Here is a 26,180-nt window from a genome sequence, read left to right on the forward strand (position 1 = left end):
TGAGCTGGTTAAAGTCCCCTTGATTGATTTATAATCACGATAACAAATAAAGAATTGCATGTACTCAAATGTCGGTTGTAGGAATTTTTCAAGACATGGTTTTGTGTATCCCATTCAGTAAACCACACTATTAGTCCCTTGGGTTTGAAACAAAAGGCATTTTATTCAGTAGAAAACCATTTGTAATAGTAAATGGTCATCTCGTCATCATGATGTTTTTCCGACTTTTCAGAGGATGCGGGCACTTATTTTCCCAATGTAAAGCGGGACCCTGGCCGTTACTTGCAGACCTGTTCCGAGTCTGTCAAGACTTGGCTACGGAGCATGAAGAATGCAGGGAAAGTCCTCCTTCTCATTACCAGCTCCCACAGTGACTACTGCAGGCTCATCTGTGAATACATCCTGGGGTATGGCTTCTCACTCAAGATTCACAGGTCCCCACCGAAACCATTTTGAACTGTTTTGACTCGGCAGCCGGTGGATTTATGAAACTGAAATGCTCTGCTCAGGTCTCACGTGCAATTTTGACTTTCTCCCAAACGTTCTTATGGTACTTTTATTTCATTAACACTGCTCATATGTTGTTGGGGGCTTAATGCCTTGGTGGGATCACCATGGGCAAACAGGGCCTTGGTGAGGGACCAGACTTAGACCAGACATGGCTTAGAACCCCCAATTATTACAAACAGTTTTGCCCTCACCTGGCTGTGGCTCGCAACGGTCTCCCCCATCTGGAGCCAGGCCTGGAGGTGTGGCTTGATGGCTGGTGGCCGGGCCTGCACCTACAGCACGGGTCCCCCTTCCCATGTGCTCACCACCTATGGGAGGAGCTAAGTGGGTCATGTGCATTGTAAACGTGTGGTGGTCTGATCTCTGGCTACGTAAGCTGGCTCTAGGGGTACAGAACAGCCCGTGTGCGCTGTGCTTTGTAACTTAATTGTTGAGCCGGCCCACTGGAGTTGTGGCCGTGAGGTGGTCACTACCTGTCGTGGCGGTAATGCCCAAACCAGTTGGTGGATACTGACGCTTAGTAATGGCGTTTTGGCCTGTAGGAACTCCAGTGGCAGCTGATGGCTACATAAAGGCCAAGTGGCTGTGGGAGGACTTCGGTGAGGCAGAGGCTAAGTAGAACGATTTCTGGACAGCTTGGAGGACATTCTGGTCCACCTTCTAGTGGCTCAGGAGGGGGAAGCATTGGGCCATCTCTACTGTGTAGGCATTACTAACCTCGGAAAACTCTGCATCGCTCTGTTGCGGTAAAGAAGGAGCTGGATCGGTATTTCCACACTCACCGATCAGAAAGCTTTAGCCGGGGAGAGGGAAGTCTGGGCTTCCCTGCTTAGGTGGCTTCCCGCTGCCTGACCCAAGATAAGCAGAAGAGAAAGGATCCACAATTCACACTGTAAAAATCCTAATTATTACTCAAGCGAAAATGTTGTTCAGTATGTACCGTTTACCTCGATCGTAGCTTCCTTTTTTCAAAGTTTACTTTCGGGTAGTTGGTGTCACTTGCAGTGCATTACAGATGAAATATGTCTGACATTGTGATGACAAGACTGCTGTGACAAACGTTGCCATTTGTATCGGTCTCCTCTTTCACCAGTCTGTGGTCCAGTGAGTTTGCCGCCGTAATTTGGCTGCACAAGGACTTGGCTAGATGTTATTTTCCACTGCTTATACTTCCAGTGTGAGTTGGAATTTAATACCAACCCTTTTTTAATCATACAGCGTATGCCCATCATAACGCCGTGTAAAATAAACTTTATTCTGCCACTAAGAAGGAGTTGCTGTTGTTCTCTTGTTGCAGGAAGGACTTTGAGGAGCTTTTTGATGTCATCATCACAAATGCCCTCAAACCTGGTTTCTTCTCCTTAATACCGCAGCAGAGGTCCTTCAAGAACCTTGGTGAGCACTCATTTATGCTCTTAAAAAACTCCCAAAGCAAAGATTGGCACACAAGTATAAAATGAAATCAACCACTAATGCAATGTAAAACGTTAATAGCTCATTTAGAACTGTTTGAATCATAAGGCAATCTATGGCAGCTCAAAAGTCAGGAGTTAGCTAGCTAGCACCAGAATCCAAGTCTACATGTTCACCCAGTGCTCGTTCTTGTCAAACAGAACAAATAGGACCCAAATGTGTAATGCCAGTCACACAATATCTAAATCATAGTATTTTCTCACAAAACTGCTCCTGCTAAGAGTCCTAACAAGCCAATAGAAATGCTAACTGTGAAGTATTAAGCCTTCCCAAACCTGAGGGACCTTCGCTGCTCTGTGAAAGCACATGCGCAAACTTAATTGCCCAGCAGTTCATTTTGGACATTACGGGAGGAGTAAATGCCAGTAGATGAATTGAGGACGCGCAATGTGAGTTATCATTATTGCACAGGCAGATTTTGTATCTAAATTGCAGGCAAAATGAGCGGCAGCGGGCAAAACCTTTCCACTTGTGTCGACATTTTTGAAATGCCGACAGAAATTACGGCGACGCATCGTTTATTAAGCGGTACAATTTTGGATCTTCTGCTTGAGCTCAAGGCTGACTTGGAGCCAGTCACAAGGAGGATTCATGGCAGCCGGCATTTCTGTGGTTTTCAGTGTGTACTGTCCCAGGTTTCAAACATGTTACGCAGGATGGGCACATACAGTGGGCACGGAAAGTATTCAGACCCCCTTAAATGTTTCACTCTTTGTTGTATTGCAGCCATTTGCTAAAATCATTTGTTCATTTTTTTCCCCTCAATGTACACACAGCACCCCATATTGACAGAAAAAACAGAATTGTTGAAATTTTTGCAGATTTATGATTATTATTATTATCATCCATTTTCCGAGCCACTTCTCCTCACGCGGGTCGCGGGCGTGCTGGAGCCTATCCCAGCTATCATCGGGCAGGAGGCGGGCTACACCCTGAACATAATTTGGCAGTAAGGGTAACGGCGTAAACATGATCACCACACTGCCAACAGCCTCTTCAAATATTCATCCGCTCTTCTTTATTCTCACCCGTATCTTTTTGTTGCCACCCTCTTCCTTCGTGACAATCGTTCCGTGATTTGGCATGGTTCAGTCAATTTGAAATTTTGGGGGGGGGAAACATAATTTTAATTTGCATTGCTTAATTTGAAACATTACATCCAAAAAGTGAATTTTAATAGTGTAATTTGTAATGGAATTTATTAATTTGGAACGAAGTCCAATAAATAATTCTAATTCTATATTTTCACATTTCACTTTTATCATTTCAGATCCAGTTTGCTGAATTCAATTTCAAGTTAGCTGTGACAGACACCCGGACTTTAGGAATAGCAATCGCTCATACATGCACAGATGACCTCTTCGGCCAATCAGCGCTTTCTTATTTGAGGATGTGAGGTGTAGACTCTCCGGAAAGTCAAATCTTCTAGCCAGTGACAATACTTTAACCTTTATACCACCTTTCGCGACCCTCTTTGGAATGCGTCATATGGTCGGAAAAAGATAAACAGGGGCTTCCTTTCGAACAAAGGACTGTATTGTAGGAAGTTAGGAACAGCCACCGATATGAAAGGGTTGCTACGCCAGTGCAACGAAGCAGCCCGGCTAACCAACGTGCCTATATAGCGGCCATGTTGGGGAGGTTGACGTTACCATAGAAGGCGATGCACGGACACTGAAATTACGTCGTAACTTGCTTTTTCCTCAATCAATTTGCATGAGGTTTACTGTTTTGTCAACGGCAAAGTTTATGCTACCAAGAAACAAAATTTCTAAAAAAGCGAAAAAGAATAGATTTAAATGTTTGTTTGTTTTCTTTCCCATGTGAAATGGACTCCCAGTTCCCATGTTGCAATGGTACGCCATTTTACACAAGCGTAAGCAGCCCAATGTGCCAGCATCGTTGGTCTTTTGGTTTTCTTGCCGTACAATTTTAACTGATTCGTCTTAGATGGAAAACATCAAAGTCCCACAAAATGGACAAGGGATGCATAAGGGCTGGACTACAGTTCATTCATATAAACCCCCTAAATTAATTTTAAACCGTGCTGACTGAATCAATATGTGCTCTGTGCTGTTTCTACCCCGAGGTGTCACTAATGCCTAGGGCATGCAGTTCAATGCCTGGATCATATTATGTTGGGGGGAAAAAAAACAGAAAACCATCATCTTCACGTCAGTGTGATATGTTCCTAACTTCCGACAATACACTGTCCTTTCCTATGTTCGAAAAGAAGCACCTTTTTATTTATTTCTGACCACATGACACATTCCACAAAGGTTGGGGAAAGGTGGTGTGAAGGTTAAAATACAGTAGCTGGTTAGAAGATTTGACTTTCCGGAGCGGCCCTATGTCACGTGCTCAAAAACGTCTGTCACAGCTAATTTGAAATTGAATTTGTCGAACTGAATCTGAAATGATAAAACTGAATGGGACAATATATAATTTGCATTTTTATTGCTGATCAAGTCATCTTTTATTGACTTCAGTTCCAAGCTAATAAATTCAATTTCAAATTATATTATTCGGATTCAGTTTATAAGTGAAATGTTTGAAATTAAACAATAAAAATTCAAATTCTGGTTTTTCAAATTCCGTTTTGAAATGCAATTATTCAAGTTTAGCAAATCAGAATCATCATTATTTGCCAAGTATCTCCAAAAAACACACAAGGAATTTGTCCCCGGTAGTTGGAGCCGCTCTAGTACGACAACAGACGGTCAATTGACAGAACACTTTGGAGACAGAAAGACATTGACAAAAAAAAAACAGTCACTGAGCAGTAAAGGGTTGCTAGTTATCTGGTAATGCCGGTACAATTATTATTATTTTTTTTGACAATTGTGCAAAAGATGCAGAATCCTCTAGCACTCAGAGCAGTTGGAAGGACTAATATCGCAATAGTCCGGTGCAATGACCATTGCGCAAAGGGCGCCGAGACTTCAAGGAGTCTATGCGGTTCAAAGTGACAAGTAGCGCGATAGTCTGGGACAATGTCGATTGGGCAAATGTTGCAGATACTCCTCAGTCAGTGTGCAAGTGGAGCAGAGGCTACTCTGGCATGAGTGGCCAGTATTGGTCAACAACAGATATGCAAATAGTGCAGCGTGGCGAGACTACTGTAGTGAGTTCATGAGTAATACATAATTGGCCCGTCAGAGATGTGACAACAAACTCAAGACAAAAAATTGCCAGCATGTTGCAATGGAATTGTAGGTTAGGTGTTTAAGAAGTTGATCGCAAGAGGGAAGAAGCTGTTGGAATGTCCGCTACTTCTAGTTTGCATTGATCGGTACTGCCTACATGAGGGAAGGAGCCGGAAGAGCCGGTGACCGGCATGTGGAGGGTCCGAGAGCATTTTGCACGCCCTTGTCTTAGTTCTGGCAGCGTGCATGTCCTCAAGGGTGGGTAGGCGGGTACCGACAATCCTTTCAACAGTTTTGATTGTCCGTTGCAGTCGGCGTTTGTCCTTTTTTGTAGCAGCGCCAAACCAGACTGTGATGGAAGAAGACAGGACTGACTCGATGACCGCTGTGTAGAACTGCCTTAGCAGCTCCGCTTTCTCAGAAGCCGCAGGAAGTACATCCTCTGCTGGGCCTTTTTGAGGACGGAGTTGATGTTGATCGAAATTATTTTTGGGCACAGACAGTGCAGACAGTCCGTTACTTCCGATATCGGTTAAATTGGGGTCGGTTAAGTCAAAGTTTCACTGTATATATTTTTCCTGCTTCAAAATAGAGGCACTGTTCATTCACGTTTTCTCTTGCTTTCTCTCTCACATACACACACAGATAAACATTCGCGAACAAGCTGCCTGCAAAAATGTATGTCCTTGGACTGGGTAGTTAGTTCATTAGCTCGTTGAGGGGAACATTGGTCTTCCATCAGTGGCCATTGTATTTCTTGTATTGTTTATTGTTTTTATATTTGGATGTTTTTTTTTTATCATAGTGAATGATGTGGAGAGTGAGGATCTGCCATCACTGGACAAACCTGGTTGGTACTCCCAAGGCAACTGGATGCACCTCCATGAACTGCTTAAGACCATGACGGGAAAACCAGAGCCCAAGGTATTCACACCACCTCGCATACAACAAAATCCCGCTGTTGCACATGAGGGTGTAGCACCCCATACTCATTTTTAGATTAACGTCAGTTATTTCGCAGTAAGCAAAGAGGTTTTCAAAATGACTCTGGTGGTGATGAGGAAGATTAAGAAGACAAATACAGACCCACCCTTTCTCAATGTGCCGGCTCAGCAATTCCGTACAACAGTTGACTAACATGCATGTGATATGGTGTTCATTCACTAATAAGTTCCATAGACACGCTATACAGTGGGTACGGAAAGTATTGAGACACCCTTAAAATGTTCACTCTTTGTTGTATTGGAGCCATTTGCTAAAATCATTTAAGTTCATTTTTTTTCCTCACCAAAGTACACAGAGGGAGTTTTTCAAACTCCCCTGTTGCACAGCAAAACTGTTCCAGCACAAAAGGCATACAGATCCACCATTCTGCAAGGCCATGCAGCTGAGCAGGACAGGTTGGGGAAAAAAAAAAAAAAAAAAAGAGAGCTGAGAACCATCTGCTGGAAGCTGAGAAAGGTGCAGTTTTTTTGTGAAGAGGTGAGACAGGCTCTCGTGGGCTGGAGGAGCTTCCAGGACACTGGACCACTACAGCCAAGGTGATGAGAGAGACAGGCAGCAGTGTACTTGGTGTGTCTTCTGGTAGGAAAGGGGAAAAGGAGACTTGGTGGTGGAACCAGGAAGTTCAGGAAAGCATACAAGCAAAAACCAAGATGGCACTGACCCCCATGGTCACCTCTGTAACACCAGACTTTCTTTCACCAATTTTCACAAATCCACAGTTTTTTCTCTGACTTACTTACCGGCAGAGCGGCTGTGCTCTGTGGAGCATGGAGGAAGCGAAGACGACACCACAGAGGGAAGCGTGCCGCAGTGCAACTCTGACAGCGAGGATTCCGCATGCCGCTCCTGTCGATTCACCTCGCAAATCTATGCTCTCTACCCAACAAAATGGACAATCTTCATCTTTTTGCAAAGACCAGTTAAGACTTCGGACGTTCCGCCGCCCTGCGCTTCACAGAGACATGGCTTTGTGAATGCATCATGCTTCCCGGGTTCCAACTTCACTGAGTGGACCGCAACACAGAGCTATCGGGGAAAACAGAAGGTGGAGGAATATGCTTCTATATCAACGAAAAATGCCGATGTCACAGAGCTTAAGAGCCCGGACTTGAAGTCGCTTTTTTTTAACTGTAAGTCGTTCTACTCGCCGTGCGAGTTTGCTTCATTCATTCTCGCCGGTGTTTACATCCCGCCCAGGCTAATCCGAAACGCCGCACTGCAAACGCTCTCTGACCAAGCAAATGAATTGGAAAAAGCATCCAGATTCACCCCTCATTATTCTTTAGAACTTGAACAAAGCAAAACACAACAACGAACTCCCTAAATACGAGCAGCGCATTGCCTGTCCCACCACGGAAAACAGAATTCTCGACCACTGCTATACCACGCTGAAGGACTTGTACCATGGTATTCCGTGTGCAGCTTTGGGCTCATCCAATCACTGTTCAATTCACTTAATACCAACATATAGGCACAAACTTAAATGTGCGAAGCCTGTGGTGAAAACAGTGAAGAAGTGGACCAATGAAACAAAACTGGAACTTCACGAATGACATTTCACACATTCAATCACAATAAGATGTGGTTCATTGCCAAACTTCGCCAACTTCATCAGGCTGAATAGGAGGCCTGTCGGAGTGGGAACAGAGCTCTGTGCAATCGGGCCAGAAACCAGTTAAGAAAGGAAATTAACATCACCAAGAGAAATTATGCAGAAAAGCGTGTTGCACCACCTCAAGAGCGTCACAGGACTCCTGCTGCACCACCTGCAGTTTGCCTACGAGCAAACAGGTCTGTGGATGACGCAGTCAACATGGGACTGCACTTCATCCTAGAACACCTCGATGGCGCAGGGACCTTTGCGAGGATTCCGTTCGTGTTCTTCAGCTCTGCGTTCACCACCCTCATTCGCTCGACTCCAAGCTTCTCCAGCTCAGCGTCTCGCCTGCCATCTGCCGGTGGAGTTACAGCTTCGTGACAGGCAGGCCACAGCAGGTGAGTCTGGAGGACACCACCTCGTCCACACACACCAACAGCACTGTGCCCCCCCCCCAAGGATCCGTTCTCTCTCTACTTTTCTGTCGCTACACCAACGACTGACCTCATCTTTGCTTGTGAATGACTGAGCAATTCCGGGAAACTCCTTTTATACCCAATCATGGCACCCACCTGTTCCCAGTTAGCCTGTGGGATGTTCCAAACAGGTTTTTGATGAGCATTCCTCAAGTTTCTCAGTCTTTTTGGCCACCTGTCCCAGCTTTTTCCCAGCTAGTTAATGATTATTTGCTAAAAACAATCAAGTTTATCAGTTTGAACATTATATATCTTGTATTTGTAGTGTATTCAATTAAATATAGGTTGAATATGATTTGCAAATCATTGTATTCTGTTTTTAGTTGTTTAACACAACGTCCCAACTTCATTGGAATTAGGGTTGTGCTTGAGAGTGCTTAAAGAGGAGGATGCACAGCTTTAAGCAGGTCTCAGGTGCAGGTGGAGATGGGCCTGGCTCAAGTTGGAGGCCAAAAAGAAATGAGGCAAATTTAATTCTAATCTTAAATTTGTACATCAAGATGTACTTGAGCGGTTTAACGGACATGCGCTCGCCCGATGGCACCGTGACCCTCACACTCCAGACCAAGCGGCATCACTTTCGCCGCTTCCCCGTCGAGGCTGACGACCACGGGGATGTCAGATTTCACTTTGCACACAGACGCTAAATGAATTACAAGCCAGTAGCATCAAAGCTGAGACACAGACACTGGTTCCGAATACGGACGCTAAATGAATCGCAAACCAATCCCAAGGAGCATCACAGCTGGTTTCGAACCCGGACGCTAAATTAATTAACTTCCAGCTTGAAGAGGCTCACCAACAAAGACTTCTCCTTCCTGCTGTGTTCCGTGACACCTGCCCATCTGGGCTGGGACAATGGACGGGGCACTTGCGACACCCACAGGTGGCGGAAAGGCACTGCAACCCCGGATTAACAAAGCATAATCTTCACTAGATTTGAATGTGATGTAATATTTTAAGAACTTTACATGAACGCCACTGGTGACTGTAGTTCTGCTAATTTGAATGTCTGATGTCAAATCTGTTGTCAACTGAACCGAAATGTTTCACCCCACACAACGCAAATGCCGCATTGCAAATATTAGTGTTCTCAACAACCACATACAATTGAAACATTTGTTACAGGGATTAAAGAGGATGGGCGCGTGACAATGCAAAGCTGGACAATGGTCTTGTTATCTTAAAACCAATAATTAATATTTTATTCCACTGGGTTTAAACCACAAAATAATCCAAAATGGAAAAGTAACATTCAGAGGCGGTCCAGCTTCCTTTTTGGTCCCGGAGGTGGTGGGAAAGGCCATAGAACGGCTTCCCTTTTGGTCCCGGAGGTGGTGGGAAAGGCCATAGAACGGTCTGGCCATAGAACGGCCGGCACTACCCTTTTTGAGCGCTCTGCTCGTCTCGTCCAACCAACTTGCCGAAAACTGGCCCAGCCAGGACGCCCACATCGCACCACAATGTGGCAAGGACACATCGGACCCGTCCCCACTCCAGAGCATCCTGCCAGCGCTCCGAGCTACCCCTTTTTGTGCGCCTGGGCAAACTCCGTGGGGACCGAAGCAGGCAGCACACGTCCGCTCCGAACGTCTTGCGAGCAGAGCCAACCGGGCTCCGGCCGTCCTGTCTGGGAACTTTTTGTGCTCTTTTTTTTTTTTTTTTTTCTTCCCTTCCTCCTTTCCACCAAATCCACCTGTTCCCCGTGCGGACTGGGCCGGACGAACACCCAGAACCTCGACCCGTCTGCCTCAATCGTGTTCAACACTCGTAAGTCCAACTTTGCGGTCGACTAAAAGTACAGATAATCATATTTGGGGTTAAACTAACGAGAACAGGAACCCCAGCTATATGCATTGTCATCCCATGCTCACTCCCAACCTCACATCACAAGTCAGTTTCCGTTGCCAATGTTCGTCTGTCCTTTGTTTTGTTTTGCTTTTTCTCTGAATTGTTTCCCTGTAGATTCCCCATGTTAGATCCCATAAGATTTTCCATAAAATTCACTACCTGCATTGTTGTGTGTGTTTAGGTTCAAGGAAAAAACCTCTGGCCGTCTCGAACTCTTATCTAATTCATGTAGCAACCTTCAAATTACGAGACTGAGGAAAAAAAGTTTTTTTACATATATACATGTAAAAAGTGACGTGGTGCCCCTTTTTGAGACATTAGTTTGATTTTAACGATTAAATTTAAAATGAGGCTAAACCGGAAGTAACGCAGGCGCGGCTTACGGCTTATTATTTTCTCCTAAATTAATGACATTTTTATTTAACCAATATATGCTACAGCGGTGTAAATAAAAGTTTTTCTGCATGACATTTTTTTTTTAATTTTGCCTTATTGTACTCTTCAGAGTCTTCCAGATTGCTTAATTTATGTAAAAATCCCCCAAATTTCTACTAACACTATTGATTAGTTTATTGGCTCATCAAATGCAGCCAGTCACATACAAGTTTGATTGTCCCAAAATAATGTACTGACTTGTATATACTTGAAGGCAAGTTTTCTAAATGCATCACATCTGCTGACCCGTCAAAAAGGAGTTTCGCCACTGTACTGTATTGGAGGTTTTCCCTTCTCTAGCCTGATTTGCTTTATAGCATAGTTGGATAAGCAAAATGCTTCCAGGTTTTACTGTGTGCCTCTTCTTTCTCCTGGAGCGCTTGTGGCCATTTTTTTCTCGTCTGTCTCTCCATCTTGCACACACGCAGAAAAACGTGCCGCCCACTTGCAAGTCTGAGAGCGCTGTGCACAGCCTACTGCCTGAAGCAGTCTCTCTTTAAATACCAGTACTGAAAACACAGTATTGTGCAAAGCTGTAGAAAAGAAAATCTTGACACATTGCTCTGTGTGTGATCAGCCATTGGACCGGGAAGCCCTGCGGGCTCCTCTGTTTGAACCTCTTAGCCAGGTGAACCTGAGGTGGCTGTTGATTAAGAGAGCATTCCTTTTGGCTATGGCTTCAGGTAAGCGTGTGAGTGAACTTCATGCGCTCTCCACCGACGGAACCTGCTGTCAGTAGAATGCTGACGGTTCTGGTGTGAGCCTCTGGCCTAATGCCTCTTTCGTCTCCAAGGTGTTGTCACAGGCAGATGTCGCCCAACCGATCTAGTAGGCACATTTTAACTCAGGTTCTGCTGTCGAACATCTGTACCCTTGCTCGTTGGGTTGTTGCAGCTAAGGCGAAGGGGAAGTCTGGGCGTCCCTGCTAAAGCTACTGCCCCCGCGACCCGACCTCAGATAAGCCATCTAATAGAAGAGCATTTGTTTGTTCTGTCTGTCACTATGCCTCGCCGGCATAAATAGATGAACAAAGATGCATTATTTCTTGTAAATAAATAATTACGTAAAAATGTTATAATTTCCCACGGAGCACCTGAGAGCGCTCACGGCACACTAATGTGCACAATGAATCACTGTGCTAAAGTAATCCCCATGTTTTATGGTTTTGTTACACTGGGGGGGGGGCATTTTGTTAACCAACCATGCTGACTTGAAAGAAACCCTTGAACTTGAGAGAAACACAAACATAAGACTTCTCTAAGTATATTTAAATCATTGAGTGTTGTCGGCCTGCAGCTCAATTTATGCAATGTGACTTGGTAATAGACTGTTCGATCTCGCTTAGTTTCTTTCAGACAGATTGGAAAAAGGTGCGATCATATGCCCTTTTTTGTATAGCCTTAGTACACCCCTAATCACACCCACTTAAACTTTCTATGAGCAGTTGAAAGAAAGCCAGATGTCCTCTCACATTATCTTTTTTACTGACCCTGTAGGTTGTGTATTTTGGAGATAGCATGAGGTCGGACATGTTCCCTGCCAACAGCTTTGGAAAGTGGGAAACTGTGATGATTGTGGAGGAAATGGAGGGGGAAGGTGTGCCCAAGAGTGATGCAGCAAAGTCAAACGAGGCCCAAGTGGAGCCACAGGAGAAGAAGGGAAAGTTTGAGGTAAGGTCAAACTATTCACATTTTCCACCCTCCATCCTCAAACTCTCTTAATCACTTCTTTTTTGTGCCATGCCTGCCATATAACCAGTGCTTAAGTCAATACATATTGATTGTCTTGCTGCATTTGATTTCGCATGCTCAGTGTACATTTTTGTGGAAAAGTACTGACTCCATTTAATGAATGACTCCATTTAATCTTGTGCATTGACAGAAAAAAAAACAGAATTCTTGAAATTTGTGCAGATGTATTGAAAACAAAAAACTGAAATATTACTCAGCCATAAGTATTCAGACCCTTTGCCTAGTATTTAGTAGAAGCACCCTTTTGAGCTAATACAGCTGTGAGTCTTTTGCGGAACGATCCAACAAGTTTTTCACACCTGGATTTGGGGATCCTCTCCCATTCCTCCTTGCAGATCCTCTCCAGTTCTGTCAGGTTGGATGGTAAACGTTGGTGGGCAGCCATTTTCAGGTCTTTCCAGAGATGCTCAATTGGGTTTAACCCTTCCACGAGGATTTATCCCGTCTTTATAGTCAATCGAAGCACAAATTTCGAATAGTCATGGGTGACTTTAATGCCAGCGTTGGCCTTAACTCTGGGGTGAAATCAATTGGATCGGGTAAAAGTGCAAATCAACTGCCAACTTAAACGAAAGAAACTTGTAAAGAGCTTCTTCTTCTTCTTCTTCTCCTTTCGGCTTGTCCCGTTAGGGGTCGCCAAAGCGCGTCATCCTTTTCCATGTAAGCCTATTTCCTGCATCCTCCTCTCAAACACCAACTGCCATCATGTCTTCCCTCACGACATCCATCAACTTTCTCTTTGGTCTTCCTCTCGCTCTCTTGCCTGGCAGCTCCATCCTCATCATCCTTCTACCAATATACTTACTGTTTCTCCTCTGGACGTGTCCAAACCATTGAAGTCTGCTCTCTCTAACTTTGTCTCCAAAACATCGAACCTTGGCTGTCCCTCTGATGAGCTCATTTCTAATTTTATCCAACCTGGTCACTCCAAGATCGAACCTCAACATCTTCTGTCACATAACACACCTGACACCTTCCTCCAACCATTCCAACCTGCTTGGACCCGTTTCTTCACTTCCTGACCACACTCCCCATTGCTCTGGACGGTTGACCCCAAGTATTAAAAATCCTCCACCCTTGCTATCTCTTCTCCCTGTAGCCTCACTCTTCCCCCAACACCCCTCTCATTCATGCACATATATGCTGTCTTACTTCGGCTAATCTTCATTCCTCTTCTTTCCAGTGCATGCCTCCATCTTTCTCACTGTTCCTCCAGCTGCTCCCTGCTTTCACTGCAGATCACAATGTCATCTGAAAACATCATGGTCCACGGGGATTCCAGTCTAACCTCATCTGTCAGCCTATCCATCACCACTGCAAACAGGAAGGGACTCAGGGCTGATCCCTGATGCAGTCCCACGTCCACCTTAAATTCATCTGTCACACCTACAGCACACCTCACCGCTGTTCTGCTGCCCTCGTACATGTCCTGTATTATTCTAACATACTTCTCTGCCACTCCAGACTTCTGCATGCAGTTCCAGAGTTCCTCTCTGGGTACTCTGTCATAGGCTTTCTCTAGCTCTACAAAGACACAATGTAGCTCCTTCTGACCTTCTCTGTACTTTTCCATCAGCATCCTCAAGGCAAATAATGCATCTGTGGTACTCTTTCTAGGCATGAAACCATACTGTTGCTCGCAAATACTCACTTCTGTCCCGAGTCTAGCCTCCACTACTCTTTCCCATAACTTCATTGTGTGGCTGATCAACTTTATTCCACTATCGTTCCCACAGCCCTGCACATCACCTTTGTTCTTAAAAATGGGCACCAGTACACTTTTCCTCCATTCCTCAGGCATCTTCTCACGCACTAGAATTCTATTGAACAAGCTGGTCAAAAACTCCACAGCCACCTCTCCTAGATGCTTCCATACCTCCACAAGAATGTCATCAGGACCAACTGCCTTTCCATTTTTCATCCTCTTTAATGCCTTTCTAACTTCCCCCTTACTAATCATTGCCACTTCCTGGTCCACCACACTTGCCTACCTCTACTCTCATTTTCCTCATTCATCAACTCCTCGAAGTATTCTTTCCATATATCTAGCACACTGCTGGCACCAGTCAACATATTTCCATCTCTATCCTTAATCACCCTAACCTGCTGCACATCCTTCCCATCTCTATCCCTCTGTCTGGCCAGCCTGTATAGATCCTTTTCTCCTTCTTTAGTGTCCAACCTGCCATACATGTCATCCTATGCCTCTTGTTTGGCCTTTGCCACCTCTACCTTTGCCCTGTGTCGCATCTCAATGTATTCCTTTCGCCTCTCCTCTGTCCTCTCAGTGTCCCACTTCTTCTTAGCTAAACATTTTCCTTGTATCATTTCCTGTCCTGTGAGGTTCCACCACCAAGTCTCCTTCTCTCCTTTCCTGCCAGAAGATACACCAAGTACTCTCCTGCCTGCTTCTCTGATCACCTTGGCTGCAGTGGTCCAGTCTTCTGGAAGCTCCTCCCGTCCACCGAGAGCCTGTCTCACCTCTTCCCGAAAAGCTGCACAACACTCATCCTGCCTCTGCTTCCACCACATGGTTCTCTTCTCTGCCGTTGTCTTCCTAATCTTCCTCCCCACCACCAGTCATCTTACACACCACCATCCTATGCTGTCTAGCCACACTCTCCCCTACCACTACCTTACAGTTGGTAACCTCCTTCAGATGACATCGTCTGCACAAGATGTAATCCACCTGCGTGCTTCTACCTCCGCTCTTGTAGGTCACCCTATGTTCGTGCCTCTTCTGGAAAAAAGTGTTCACTACAGCCATTTGCATCCTTTTTGCAAAGTCGACCACCATCTGTCCCTCCAAGTTCCTTTCCTGGATGCCGTACTTACCCGTCACTTCTTTATCACCCCTATTACCTTCACCAACAGGTCCATTACGATCTGCACCAATTACAACTCTCTCTCTGTCTGGGATGCTCAGAACTACTTCGTCGAGCTCCTTCCAGAATTCCTCTTTCACCTCTAGGTTACATCCTACCTGTGGGGCATAGTCACTAATCACATTATGCATAACACCCTCAATTTCAAGTTTCAGCCTCATTCTTAGCCAACTCTTCTTTTAAAATAACCCTGACTCCATTTCTCTTCCCATCTACACCATGGTAAAATAATTTAAACCCTGCCCCTAAACGTCTAGCCTTACTGCCTTTCCACCTGGTCTCCTGGACGCACCCTTATATATATATATCACCCTTTCTCCTAATCATCATGTCAACCAACTCCCGAGATTTTCCTGTCATAGTCCCAATATTCAAAGTCCCCACATTCAGTTCTCTGCTCTGTGTTTTCCTCTTCTTTCTGCCGAAGAACCCGCTTTCCACCTCTTCTTTGTCTTCGACCCACAGTAGCTGAATTTCCAACGGCGCCCCGCAGGTTGACGGCGCCGGTGGCGGACGTTGTTAACCCGGGTCACGACCGATCCGGTATGGAATTCTTTGGATGAACGCTCATATTTGTTTGGCAAGGAGTTCTGGGCATCCCAAATGTCCTCCATTTAAGGATTATGGAGGATTATGCTTTTAGGAACCTTAAATGCAGCAGAAATATTTTTTGTAGCCTTCGCCAGATCTGTGTCTTGCCATAATTCTGTCCCTGAGCTCTTCAGGCAATTCCTTTGACCTCATGATTCTCATTTGCTCTGACATGCACTGTGAGCTGTAAGGTCTTATATCGACAGGGGTGTGGCTTTCCTAATCAAGTCCAATCACTATAATCAAACACAGCTGGACTCCAATGAAGGTGTAGAACCATCTCAAGGATGATCAGAAGAATTGGACAGCACCTGAGTTAAATATATGAGTATCACAGCAAAGGGTCTGAATACTTATGGCTGTATGATATTTCAGTTTTTCTTTTTTAAAAAATCTGCAAAAAAATCAACAATTCCTTTTTCTGTCAATATGGGATGCTGTGTGTACATTAATGGGGGAAAAATTAACTTAAAAGATTTTGCTGCGATATAAGAGTGACAAATTTAAGGGGGTCTGAACACTTTCCGTACCCACTGTATATTCTGTGTGCACACACACGCTCCCAATTCTGGGGGTTCTCTTGTTAGTCTGGAAGTGAAAAGTGAAATGAATTGTTCATAAAAAGTGAAATGAATTGTTAAAAGTTATAGTTAGTTATATTGTTTGCTTGTTAACTGTCTCAACAGGAAAGCATGAAGTCACCCTCCACTTTGTCGAACCAGTGGGGTTCCTACTTTGTTGATGTACATCGAAGTGGCGGAGAGGACGAGGAGAGCCAGAAACTGACCTGGTGCTGCCACTGCATTCACAAATACAGCACCATGGCCATCCCTAGTGTTGAGCACATAGCAAGTATGTCACACCAAGAAAAAGCTGATCGAGATCTGTAGTGGTAACTGAAAAGTAGCCATTTTCCAAACTTCGGTTAAATTTTCAAAACTTTCATTGAATTGACCACAATCTGTTACAGGTCATTGGTTGTCAAACTATTTTTTTCCCGATCATAATTGATATATTCCTTCTCAGTGTCGTACTGTTGAGATCATCCATCCATCCATCCATTTTCTGTACCCCTTATCCTAACTCGGGTTGTGGGGGTGCTGGAGCCTATCCCAGCAATCTTCGGGCGAGAGGCAGGGTACACCCTGAACTGGTCGCCAGCCAATCGCAGGGCACATATAAACAATAAAGCGTTATTAACTGTACAGGTCACATTTCATTCTTAGCAACAAGTGTTAAACTATGTTTACAAGTGAAAGTTAATATAAATGTGTTTAAACAAACAAAAAATGTTGTGACTGTGCTTCACGCATTTACAGTTGAAACCAGACCTTTACCTACACTTTATAAAAAGACAAGCTTTCTTTCTCACTGTCTGACATAAAATCAGACTCAACTTTTGCTGTTTTTAACCAATTAGGATGACCAGAAATAATTGTATTTGCTAAATGCCAGATGACTGCGAGAAGGTTTTTTGAGACAATTTTTTATTACTTACTTCAAAGTAAGAAGTTAACATACATTTGATTCATTTTGGTACCATTGCTTTTAAACCGTCTGCGTTGTCCATCCATCCATCCATTTTCTACCGCTCATCCGAGGTCGGGTCGCGGGGGCAGTAGCTTTAGCAAGGACGCCCAGACTTCCCTCTCCCCAGCCACTTCATCCATCTCTTCCGGGGGGATCCCGAGGCGTTCCCAGGCCAGCCAAGGACGTAGTCTCTGCAGCGTGTCCTGGGTCGTACCCGGGGTCTCCTCAGAATCAGCATCAGAATCATCTTTATTTGCCAAGTATGTCCAAAACACACAAGGAATTTGTCTCCGGTAGTTGGAGCCGCTCTAGTGCGACAGACAGTCGATTTACAGAACACTTTGGAGACAGAAAGACATTGACAAAAAACAATTGTGCAAAAAGATGCAGAGTCCTCTAGCACTTAGAGCAGTTCGAATTACTAGAGTGGGACGTGGGACGTGCCTGGTGAGGTGGAACACCTCACCAGGGAGGCGTCCGGGAGGCATCCAAATCAGATGCCCCAGCCACCTCATCTGGCTCCTCTCGATGTGGAGGAGCAGCGGCTCTGAGATCCTCCCGGATGACCGAGGTTCTCTCCCTATCTCTTAGGGAGAGCCCGGACACCCTGCGGAGGAAACTCAATTCAGCCGCTTGTATCCGGGTTCTTGTTTTTTCGGTCACGACCCACAGCTCGTGACCATAGGTGAGGGTCGGAACGTAGATCGACCGGTAAATCGAGAGCTTCGCCTTTCGGCTTAGCTCCTTCTTTACCACAACGAACCGATACAAAGTCCGCATCACTGCAGATGCTGCACCCATCCGCCTGTTGATCTCCCGTACCATTCGTCACTCACTCGTGAACAAGACCCCAAGATACTTGAACTCCTCCGCTTGGGGCAGGATCTCATCCCTGAGGGCACGCCACCCTTTTCCGACTGAGGACCATGGTCTCAGATTTGGAGGTGCTGATTCTCATCCCAGCCGCTGCGAACTGCTCCAGTGAGAGTTGGAGGTCACGGCTTGATGAAGCCAACAGAACCACATCATCTGCAAAAAGCAGGGATGCAATACTGAGGCCACCAAACCGGACCCCCTCTACGCCTCGGCTGCGCCTTGACATTCTGTCCAGAAACGTTATGAACAGAATCGGTGACAAAGTGCAGCCTTGACGGAGTCCAACCCTCACCGGAAACGAGTCCGACTTACGGCCGGATATGCGGACCAAACTCTGACTCCGGTCGTACAGGGACCGAACAGCCCGTATAAGGGGGTTCGGTACCCCATACTCCCGAAGCACCCCCCACAGGATCCCCCGAGGGACATGTTGAACGCCTTCTCCAAGTCCACAAAACACATGGAGACTGGTTGGACGAACTCCCATGCCCCCTTGAGGACCCTGCCGAGGGTCTAGAACTGGTCCACTGTTCCACGGCCAGGACGAAAACCACACTGCTCTTCCTGAATCTGAGATTCAACTTCACGACGGACCCTCCTCTCCAGCACCCCTGAATAGACCTTACCAGGGAGGCTGAGGAGTGTGATTCCCCCTGTAGTTGGAACACACCTTCCCCAGTCTGCCAATCCACATGTCCACGCGATGTTGCAGAGGCGTGTCAACCAGGACAGCCCCACAACATCCAGAGCCTTGAGGAACTCCGGGCGAATCTCATCCACCCCCGGGGCCTTGCAACCGAGGAGCTTTTTAACAACTGTGGTGATTTTGGTCAGAGCAACTCTTGCCTTTCCTATTACTCAAGAACAGTGAATTTGTCCTGCTGCACTGATTGTTCTTAGGTAAACACACACTCCATAACCTCTTGTACTTGCATCAGAGAAGTAGTGGAGTTAAAATCTTGCTTCCTTGAAATCTGCTAGGAGATAGCATAGCTGAACTTTGACATCAGCTCAGTGTTGCAAGTCCAAAAGGCGGGCCTTCCATTGTAAACCAAGTTCAACAGGGAGCGGCTCGTCCCAATCCTACTTAAGTATTTGCTTTCCAACCAAAATGAAGGGTGCTAAACGCCCAAATGGGTCAAAGATGGAAATAGCTTTCAACAAGACTCCTCTTCTTGAGTATGGATGTTCATTCACAATTATTTTGAACAGGAACTGATGTACAGCAATACACCATGTGACAGCTACGTCTCTTTCAGTCTGAGGCTCACCCAAAGCCAAGTCTTTCATTTATACGCCTTCAGTGTGCTCCTCTTCTGACAACCTTTGAGTAAGAAACAAACTTGTGTACATTTGGTCAAACAGTTACAGATCTGCCTTGCTTCATTAACTAGCTGTATTGCTTCTTCTTCTGTGGCTATGCTCACCAGACCATCTTCAGCGTAGAAGTTGCTTTGAATAAAGCGGATGGACGCTTCGCTGAAGAGACCATGTCCTTTACTGGCAATGTTTTTTTTAAACCAAAATCTGCACAGCCAGGTTATGATGCTGCTCTAAATAGGTGCAGTCTCATTCGGTAGCTGGATGATGCTTAATGAAAGTCCCTGTTGTCCCACCAGAGAAATCTCAAGTAATCTTGGTCTTCTGCTCTTATGTGAAATTGGTGAAACGTGTTCAATATCTGACATTACTGCTACTGGATCCTTGGGACAATGGCACAGCATACCTAGTTATGTATTTTTTTAGTTCTGGCCCTGTAAGGAGATGGTCATTTAATGACACCATTTGAAACTTCACTGAGCAGTCGAAGACAACTCTTATCTTTCCTGTTTTGTGTGGGTGATACACCCCGTGTTGAGGGACATACCAAGCAGAACGCTTGTTGACCTTCTCCTCTGGGACTTTCTTGGCATCTCCATGAGCTATTGTCTGTCTCATGAACTCTGTGTAATCCATAGGGTGTTGTTCATCCTTTTCGAATCTTTTCAAGCGTTGAAGATGATGATCTGCATAATTTCTGTTATTTGGTAGACTTGGTTTACCTTTTTTGAATGGTCAAGGCATTTCACAATGACCATCAGCCTTGACTATTATTCCCTTTTCCGTTATTGATATGAAGTGTAGGTCTTCTTCGAAAAAATCTGCATCTTTGACCTTCTTCTCGCAGAAGTCTGATTTTGAGCACCTTTCTCATATCTGTAGGAGTGATTGGTTCTTTGACGTGCGTATGACATATGTACTGAACTTTACTTGTTAAGTCAGTCGTTGATTGGGTACACGGTGTCACTTGTTTGAAAACAATGGAATGGCTTCCTCCAATTGCATCTCCATAGTCACAACTGGGATCGACACAGCCAATAACGTGCCGTACAAGGTCTGTTCTTACAGCAAAGGACTCGTTATCTTTGCCTGACACGACCTCTCTGGGCAGAAGGGCTTGAAAACAGTTATAGCCTATGAGCAGACCAACTTTGCAATCTATCAAAGGGCAATTTCTTCTGGAAAATGCTTCAGGTGGGAGCATGCTCTTGGTGTCCTCGGGGTAGGAATGTGATTTACATTTTGCAGGAATACATTCTCTTGTATAAGTGGCGGGGAGAGGGATCTTCTTTGAAGAGTAAAGGCCTCTGACTTGCAGCATCGTTAATCTTTGAATAATTGTGCCCTTTGAAGATATTGTGGAGAGTTTTAATTGCACAGGCTCCTTCTGTGTGTGTAGACTTTCTTTTCAAACAAATGTACTGCCTCTTTTACTCTCCAAGAATGCAGATACAGGCAGGTCATTTCCTGAATTACTTAGATTGGACAACAATCCATCCATCCATTTTCTGTACCGCTACTCCTCGCTAGAGTTGCGGGCGTGCTGGAGCCTATCCCAGCCATCACCCTGAACTGGTTGCCAGCCAATCGCAGGGCACGTATAAACAAACAACCGTTCACACTCACATTCACTCTTACGGGCAATTTAGAGTCTTCAATCAACCTAATGCATGTTTTTGGGATGTGCAAGGAAACCATAGTACCCGGAAAAAACCCACGCAGGCACGGGGAGAACATGCAAACTCTACACAGGCGAGGCCGAATTTGAACCCGGATCCTCAGAACTGTGAGACAGACTTGCTAACCAGTCGTCCACCGTGCCGCCCTGGACAACCACATTGGCACGACAGTAGATGTGTATGTGCTGTTCCTGTCTCTTACTATTTGGTTAGATGTTGCTTTATTTGATGTTTGACTGGAATGACACATTTCCTTTAACCGCTTTGCATTCTGTGCTTGTTCATCTTTCCGAATGGTTTACTTCCTTCCACAGTGTTGCAGTCTTCATGCAAGCAAGAAGGATGCTTGCCCTTAACCACGTCACAAACCCCTCTATTTCCACAGTTCTTAAAATGGAGTCCAGGTGTCAAACATCCAAAAAAACTACTTCTTGGCTTGCACAAATTTCTTTCTTTCGGTAATTGTCTTGTCTGTGAATTTGTGACAGGTGTGAATGGTATGACTTGACTCATCACAAAAAAGAAACACACCTTGGCATCTGTCTTTACTTCAATGCTGCTTGTCATGACCTTTGTTCCAACATTGCACGTCGGTGGGTATACAGGGAAGTTACTGGATTGCAACCAATTTTAGCGTGCATAGTAACAAACTGAACGAGCTGACTGAAACTAGGAAAAGCTTTGGTGTCTTTTTCTGTTTCAATGACCTTTCTGTTCCATCTGGTGGTGAATCAATCAGGAAGCTTGGAGAGCAATTTTTTATTTTCTCCACAATCATTTAAAAATTCAAGACTCTTAATAATTGTCCCAATTCAACCCTTTCGTTAGGTCCTGTCTTCGGCCACAACATGGGCTAAGTAAATCTTGTAACACCGTTCTCTTCAGTTTTGGTAGCATCAAAACTTGGGGCCATATGCAGTTCTACGTTTTGTGGCATATTGTGGTAATGGCATGTGATGTTGTGAAATTTCATCAAGGTTGGGTGCAGCTCTCTTCTGCATTGGCTTCCAATCATGCAGAAGCTCTGGTATGTCATCATTAGGGTTAACTTGTTTGAAAGTTGCAGCCGGGCAGCTGAAGCGCCCGGGGAGCATTTCGGGGTATCAGTGTCTTGCTCAAGGACACCACAGCCGTGAGTCCGGGGGATGTTGGCGGATGGTCCGGTCGGGGTCTTGAACCTAGGTCCCCCACGGTGGCAGGTGCTGATCTTAACCATTGGGCCACGGCTGCTTCAGTTGCTGCAAATTTTTCCTTGTAGAAGACAGACTTGAATGTCGTGATCCTTTACTGGACCTCTGGAATAATGAAGATGAGAAAACTGAACCAGCATTAGCCCAGTGTGCGTTTTCTTTGATGGACTGTTTGTCTCTCCCTTCAGGCCAATTCCGGAGGTATTGCAAAATTTGTGTGGAGACAGCATTCCAAGTGTCCACTCTGCATCTCTCTGCATCATCCGGCTCGTGTTTTCATCGATCATGATAAGCTTGTTTGACATTTGACAAAGTGCTGTTAATTTGGATTTTTGATCTTGTGCTTCATCTTGAGGAAGAGGTTTGTCGAGTGCCTCTTTTGTCTCCTTTGCCAGAGCCTTCGTTAAGTCTTAATTAATTGTGAAGCGATGTTGAAGCTTTCTCACCTTTCGTTGTGGAGATCTTGTGAAGTGCCTCTGATTTGATATAAAAGAAATCACCGTGCCCAAGAAAAACCAATCAATCAGACAGAGAAGAGATGACTTGAGAGTTGTCAATCATTTTGTGGCGCACTCATAGGCCAACTTATAGCATACTTCTGCTGCCTCTCAAAAAAAATCTAACTTCAAACTGATAACATTTAGGGCTATATTTTCGTAGACAAAAGAGAGCGCCAAAACTCCTCATTTTCGTGCAAGCGCAAGGCTCGCTGAACGTTCGTCAATTTGGCAAACCTGTGCCAAGCTGGGCGTTTCGGCATCGTGAGGTTCTGCTCGAGTAGATGTGCCTGGCGGCGTGATAATTTGGTGGCAGAAAGTTGGTCTACACTCACGCCTGCCTGCTGAGACCACGTGTAACACGAACGACCGAGGTGGGGAGGCACACGAACGATTGGGGGTGGGGATAGATGCGTGAGGTCCGCAAACATATTGAACTTGCCAGCGGTTATCACTGGCTCGTTCGGTATTTAATAAGGCTAAGCGCTCACGTTGTCTGTTGCCACGCCGTCCAAGAGCAGTGAAAACGCACGGATCACTGCGATTATGCATGGTCTCCTTCCGCACAGAGACGTCTCCATGCCAGACTGTCATCGCCACATTTCTCAAGGGAATGAGAAGAGCCGCTTTGATTGGACAGGATTGAAGTCTGCTGTGTTCACGGTCACAGCAGTGCAGATGTCCCTCTTTTAGATGCGCTGGGGTGCATTGATCCACGAAATTACAAACCCCGGGGCTAACCCACCTCCGCGCAGAGTTACGCCACAGGCCGCGCCAGATTTATGCCAGTCACGAAAATAGTTACACTCCATTACGAATAGGGTGCTTGTCTGGGATAGCACGGTAACAGGTCAGTGTGAGGCCGTTTTAGTAAATCAGGTCCAGTACTTAAGCCGCAATCTCAACAGAATCATCTGAAGGAGTTTACTGCTTGCTGTGTCAACAGGTGTGATTCAAAATTGTTTCTATGAAATATTTACTGTTGCTGTTTGATAGCAGTGGCTTTAAAGCTGTAGGTAGCCTGCATATGTGCTGAATAACCTTTTAAAACTTCTTCTTCTTCATAGATCTCCCTCTGGATTATAAATTTCCCAGGTTTTCTCCTGATAAACCTTGCACAGCCGGATACTTCCCGAAGCCCCCAGATTCTTTGCTAAACAGAGGCAAAAGTCTGACCTGAAGAGAAAATATACTAAAGACTCATCCTTTCGTTATCCCTCTGCTTCGTGAATTGTCTGCTTCTCCACTTGCACCGGTAGTTTAACCCAAAAGCTTTTGTGGAGCACAAATTTCCCCCATTACTGAATCATTCAGAAAACATGTTGAACTTGATGTAAGATACAGTCTCCAGTGTCTGTAATCAGGCCTGTCTTTGGACATTGTTTTGCAGTTTAGTATACATGTGAGAATACAACATCGTGTGAGTGTCTGTCTGAGTACAGTTGTACCTTGTCTTGCAAGTTTAATTGATTTCCTTGACAACAATTGTAACTCAAACACGCTCAAATCATCTTTCCATTTTGAAATAAATGGAAATGCCATTAATGCGATGCAGCTACAATAACAGAGCATAAAGAATAATGTGCCTCTGAGTATTGATGAATTTTCTGTCTGCACGCTGCACCATTTGTGCTCAAATATCCGTTATTTAAAGGTTTATAGGTGCTGCAACATTGATGCTAGTTTCGATAGCCCGTCTACGGCATTTTGCACTGTGCATTAGTATCAAAGCAAATAATTGGCGACGCATTGGCTCATTTCTCGAAAAGCCCGTACGTTGGGTCACTTGTAAGTCGAGGTACCACTGTATGTGTGTCTATTTACAAAGTGTAATTAGTTGTGGAAAATGTTGTCATGTATTTAAAATGTAAAATGAAAATACATCGAGAAGTGATTTATCTCAATGAAGTGTTCGCTGACACACAACCCCCAGGCTGTTTGCGGGTGTTATGTGTGCCATCGCTGTTGTTTTTAAGTGTGCTTATAATTAATGTTTTGGTGTATTTTTGTACCTTTCAGAATAAGGTGTAAGGTCCGTTGCTTATGGCAGTTTTGTGGAAAATGTCAATCTCGAGGTCGTAGTGTTATTAAAAGAATGTACGATGTTGTTTCAATAAAAGACAATGAATGTGGAAATAACATGCTAGGTTACTGTATCCCACCACTATTTTTATTATTACTACTACTACTACTACGATTATTATTACCGGAAAGGCATCTGTCATATCCTGTTTTGTTTGCTTGTTTCCTGTGCGGAATTTGTCCTCTGTGTTGCAGTCCCTGGGTGCTGGTCGGTGGGCGGAGTCTCCCGTGATGCAGCTGCTTGTGATTTGTCATCAGCAGTGTATTTAAGCATGGCAGACGCAGGAGGAAAATGCTGAGAAATTGTACGTTGCTTGTTGCCATTGCGTTGCCAGTTTTGTTATACTCGTGCATTCCAACTTTCATTCCGTCCTGCCAGCAGCTATTTTCGTCAGCTGTTTTTGGAGTAAGTACGACTGTTGTTGTTCTTCCTTGTGTACGTTAGAGTTTGTTCTCCCAGTTACTTTTAGTGTTTTCCTCCTATGGCTTCCCGTCCACTGTCCTTGTTTAAGAACCTGTTTGCTAGGCGGTTTTCACGTTGACCTTTTGTCACGTCACTTTCTGTTAGTAGTCATTTTTCACGTTAGCGTGCTCCCTTTGTTGAATAAAGTGTGGAAACCTGCATCTTCTGTTGTGTTGCTTTGGGGTCCAAATATTTGTTTGTCTTTTTTTTATACATGGCATCAGATTGTGCAACATTAAGGTTTTCTTCAACAATGATATATATATATACACTATAATACACACTTCCTCCCGGTTTCCACAAAGTCGTGTTGTATTAACTAAAAATAAAATAAACTTGTTGCAATTTTAAAACTTAAGGGTAGTCTCATTTCTTTTTACGTCCTGCCTTCTGGCAGAATGTGGAAGTTTTTTTGTTTTTGTTTTCTTACCAGGCGCATATTGAAGCTTCTGAACGTTCCACTGAGCACGGTAGGGGCCATAATGCGCAAGTAGAAAGCCAATCATACCACCGTAAATTTTCCTCGATCAGGTGATCCTCAAGATGTATGACAGAGGAGTGTTAAGAATAATCGGAAGAGTTGTCCAAGAGCCAAGCACCACCTGTGGAAAGCTTCAAAAACACCTGGAATTAGCAGGTACTGTTGTCCCAAGGAAAACAGTGAGTAATGCACTCCGCTCATCACGCAAGACCCCATTGCTGAAAAAAAAAAAAAAGCTCATTTAAAGTTTGCTGAACATTTGGACAAGTCAGTTAAACACTGGGAGACAATGGTCTGGTCGGATGAGAACAAAATTGAACTCTTTGGATGCCATTAATGCAC

The 26,180-nt window shown here is 44.8% G+C and overlaps 1 protein-coding gene across 1 annotated transcript in view; it reads left to right on the forward strand.

Annotated features, from left to right (window-relative positions):
• nt5dc1 (5'-nucleotidase domain containing 1) overlaps positions 1-25,518 on the forward strand; it is a 33,441-nt gene extending 7,923 nt beyond the window's left edge. The window contains exons 7-12 of the mRNA XM_061704090.1: positions 233-407; positions 1,808-1,905; positions 5,935-6,053; positions 11,990-12,163; positions 16,407-16,572; positions 23,880-25,518. Of these exons, the coding sequence (XP_061560074.1) occupies positions 233-407; positions 1,808-1,905; positions 5,935-6,053; positions 11,990-12,163; positions 16,407-16,572; positions 23,880-23,992 (845 nt within the window). The 3' untranslated portion in view covers positions 23,993-25,518. The remainder of the gene's footprint in view (positions 1-232; positions 408-1,807; positions 1,906-5,934; positions 6,054-11,989; positions 12,164-16,406; positions 16,573-23,879) is intronic.
• The last annotated feature ends 662 nt before the right edge of the window (positions 25,519-26,180 follow it).

This window comes from Phycodurus eques, chromosome 18 (genome assembly GCF_024500275.1).
Source record: "Phycodurus eques isolate BA_2022a chromosome 18, UOR_Pequ_1.1, whole genome shotgun sequence".
Taxonomy (NCBI): Eukaryota; Metazoa; Chordata; class Actinopteri; order Syngnathiformes; family Syngnathidae; genus Phycodurus; species Phycodurus eques.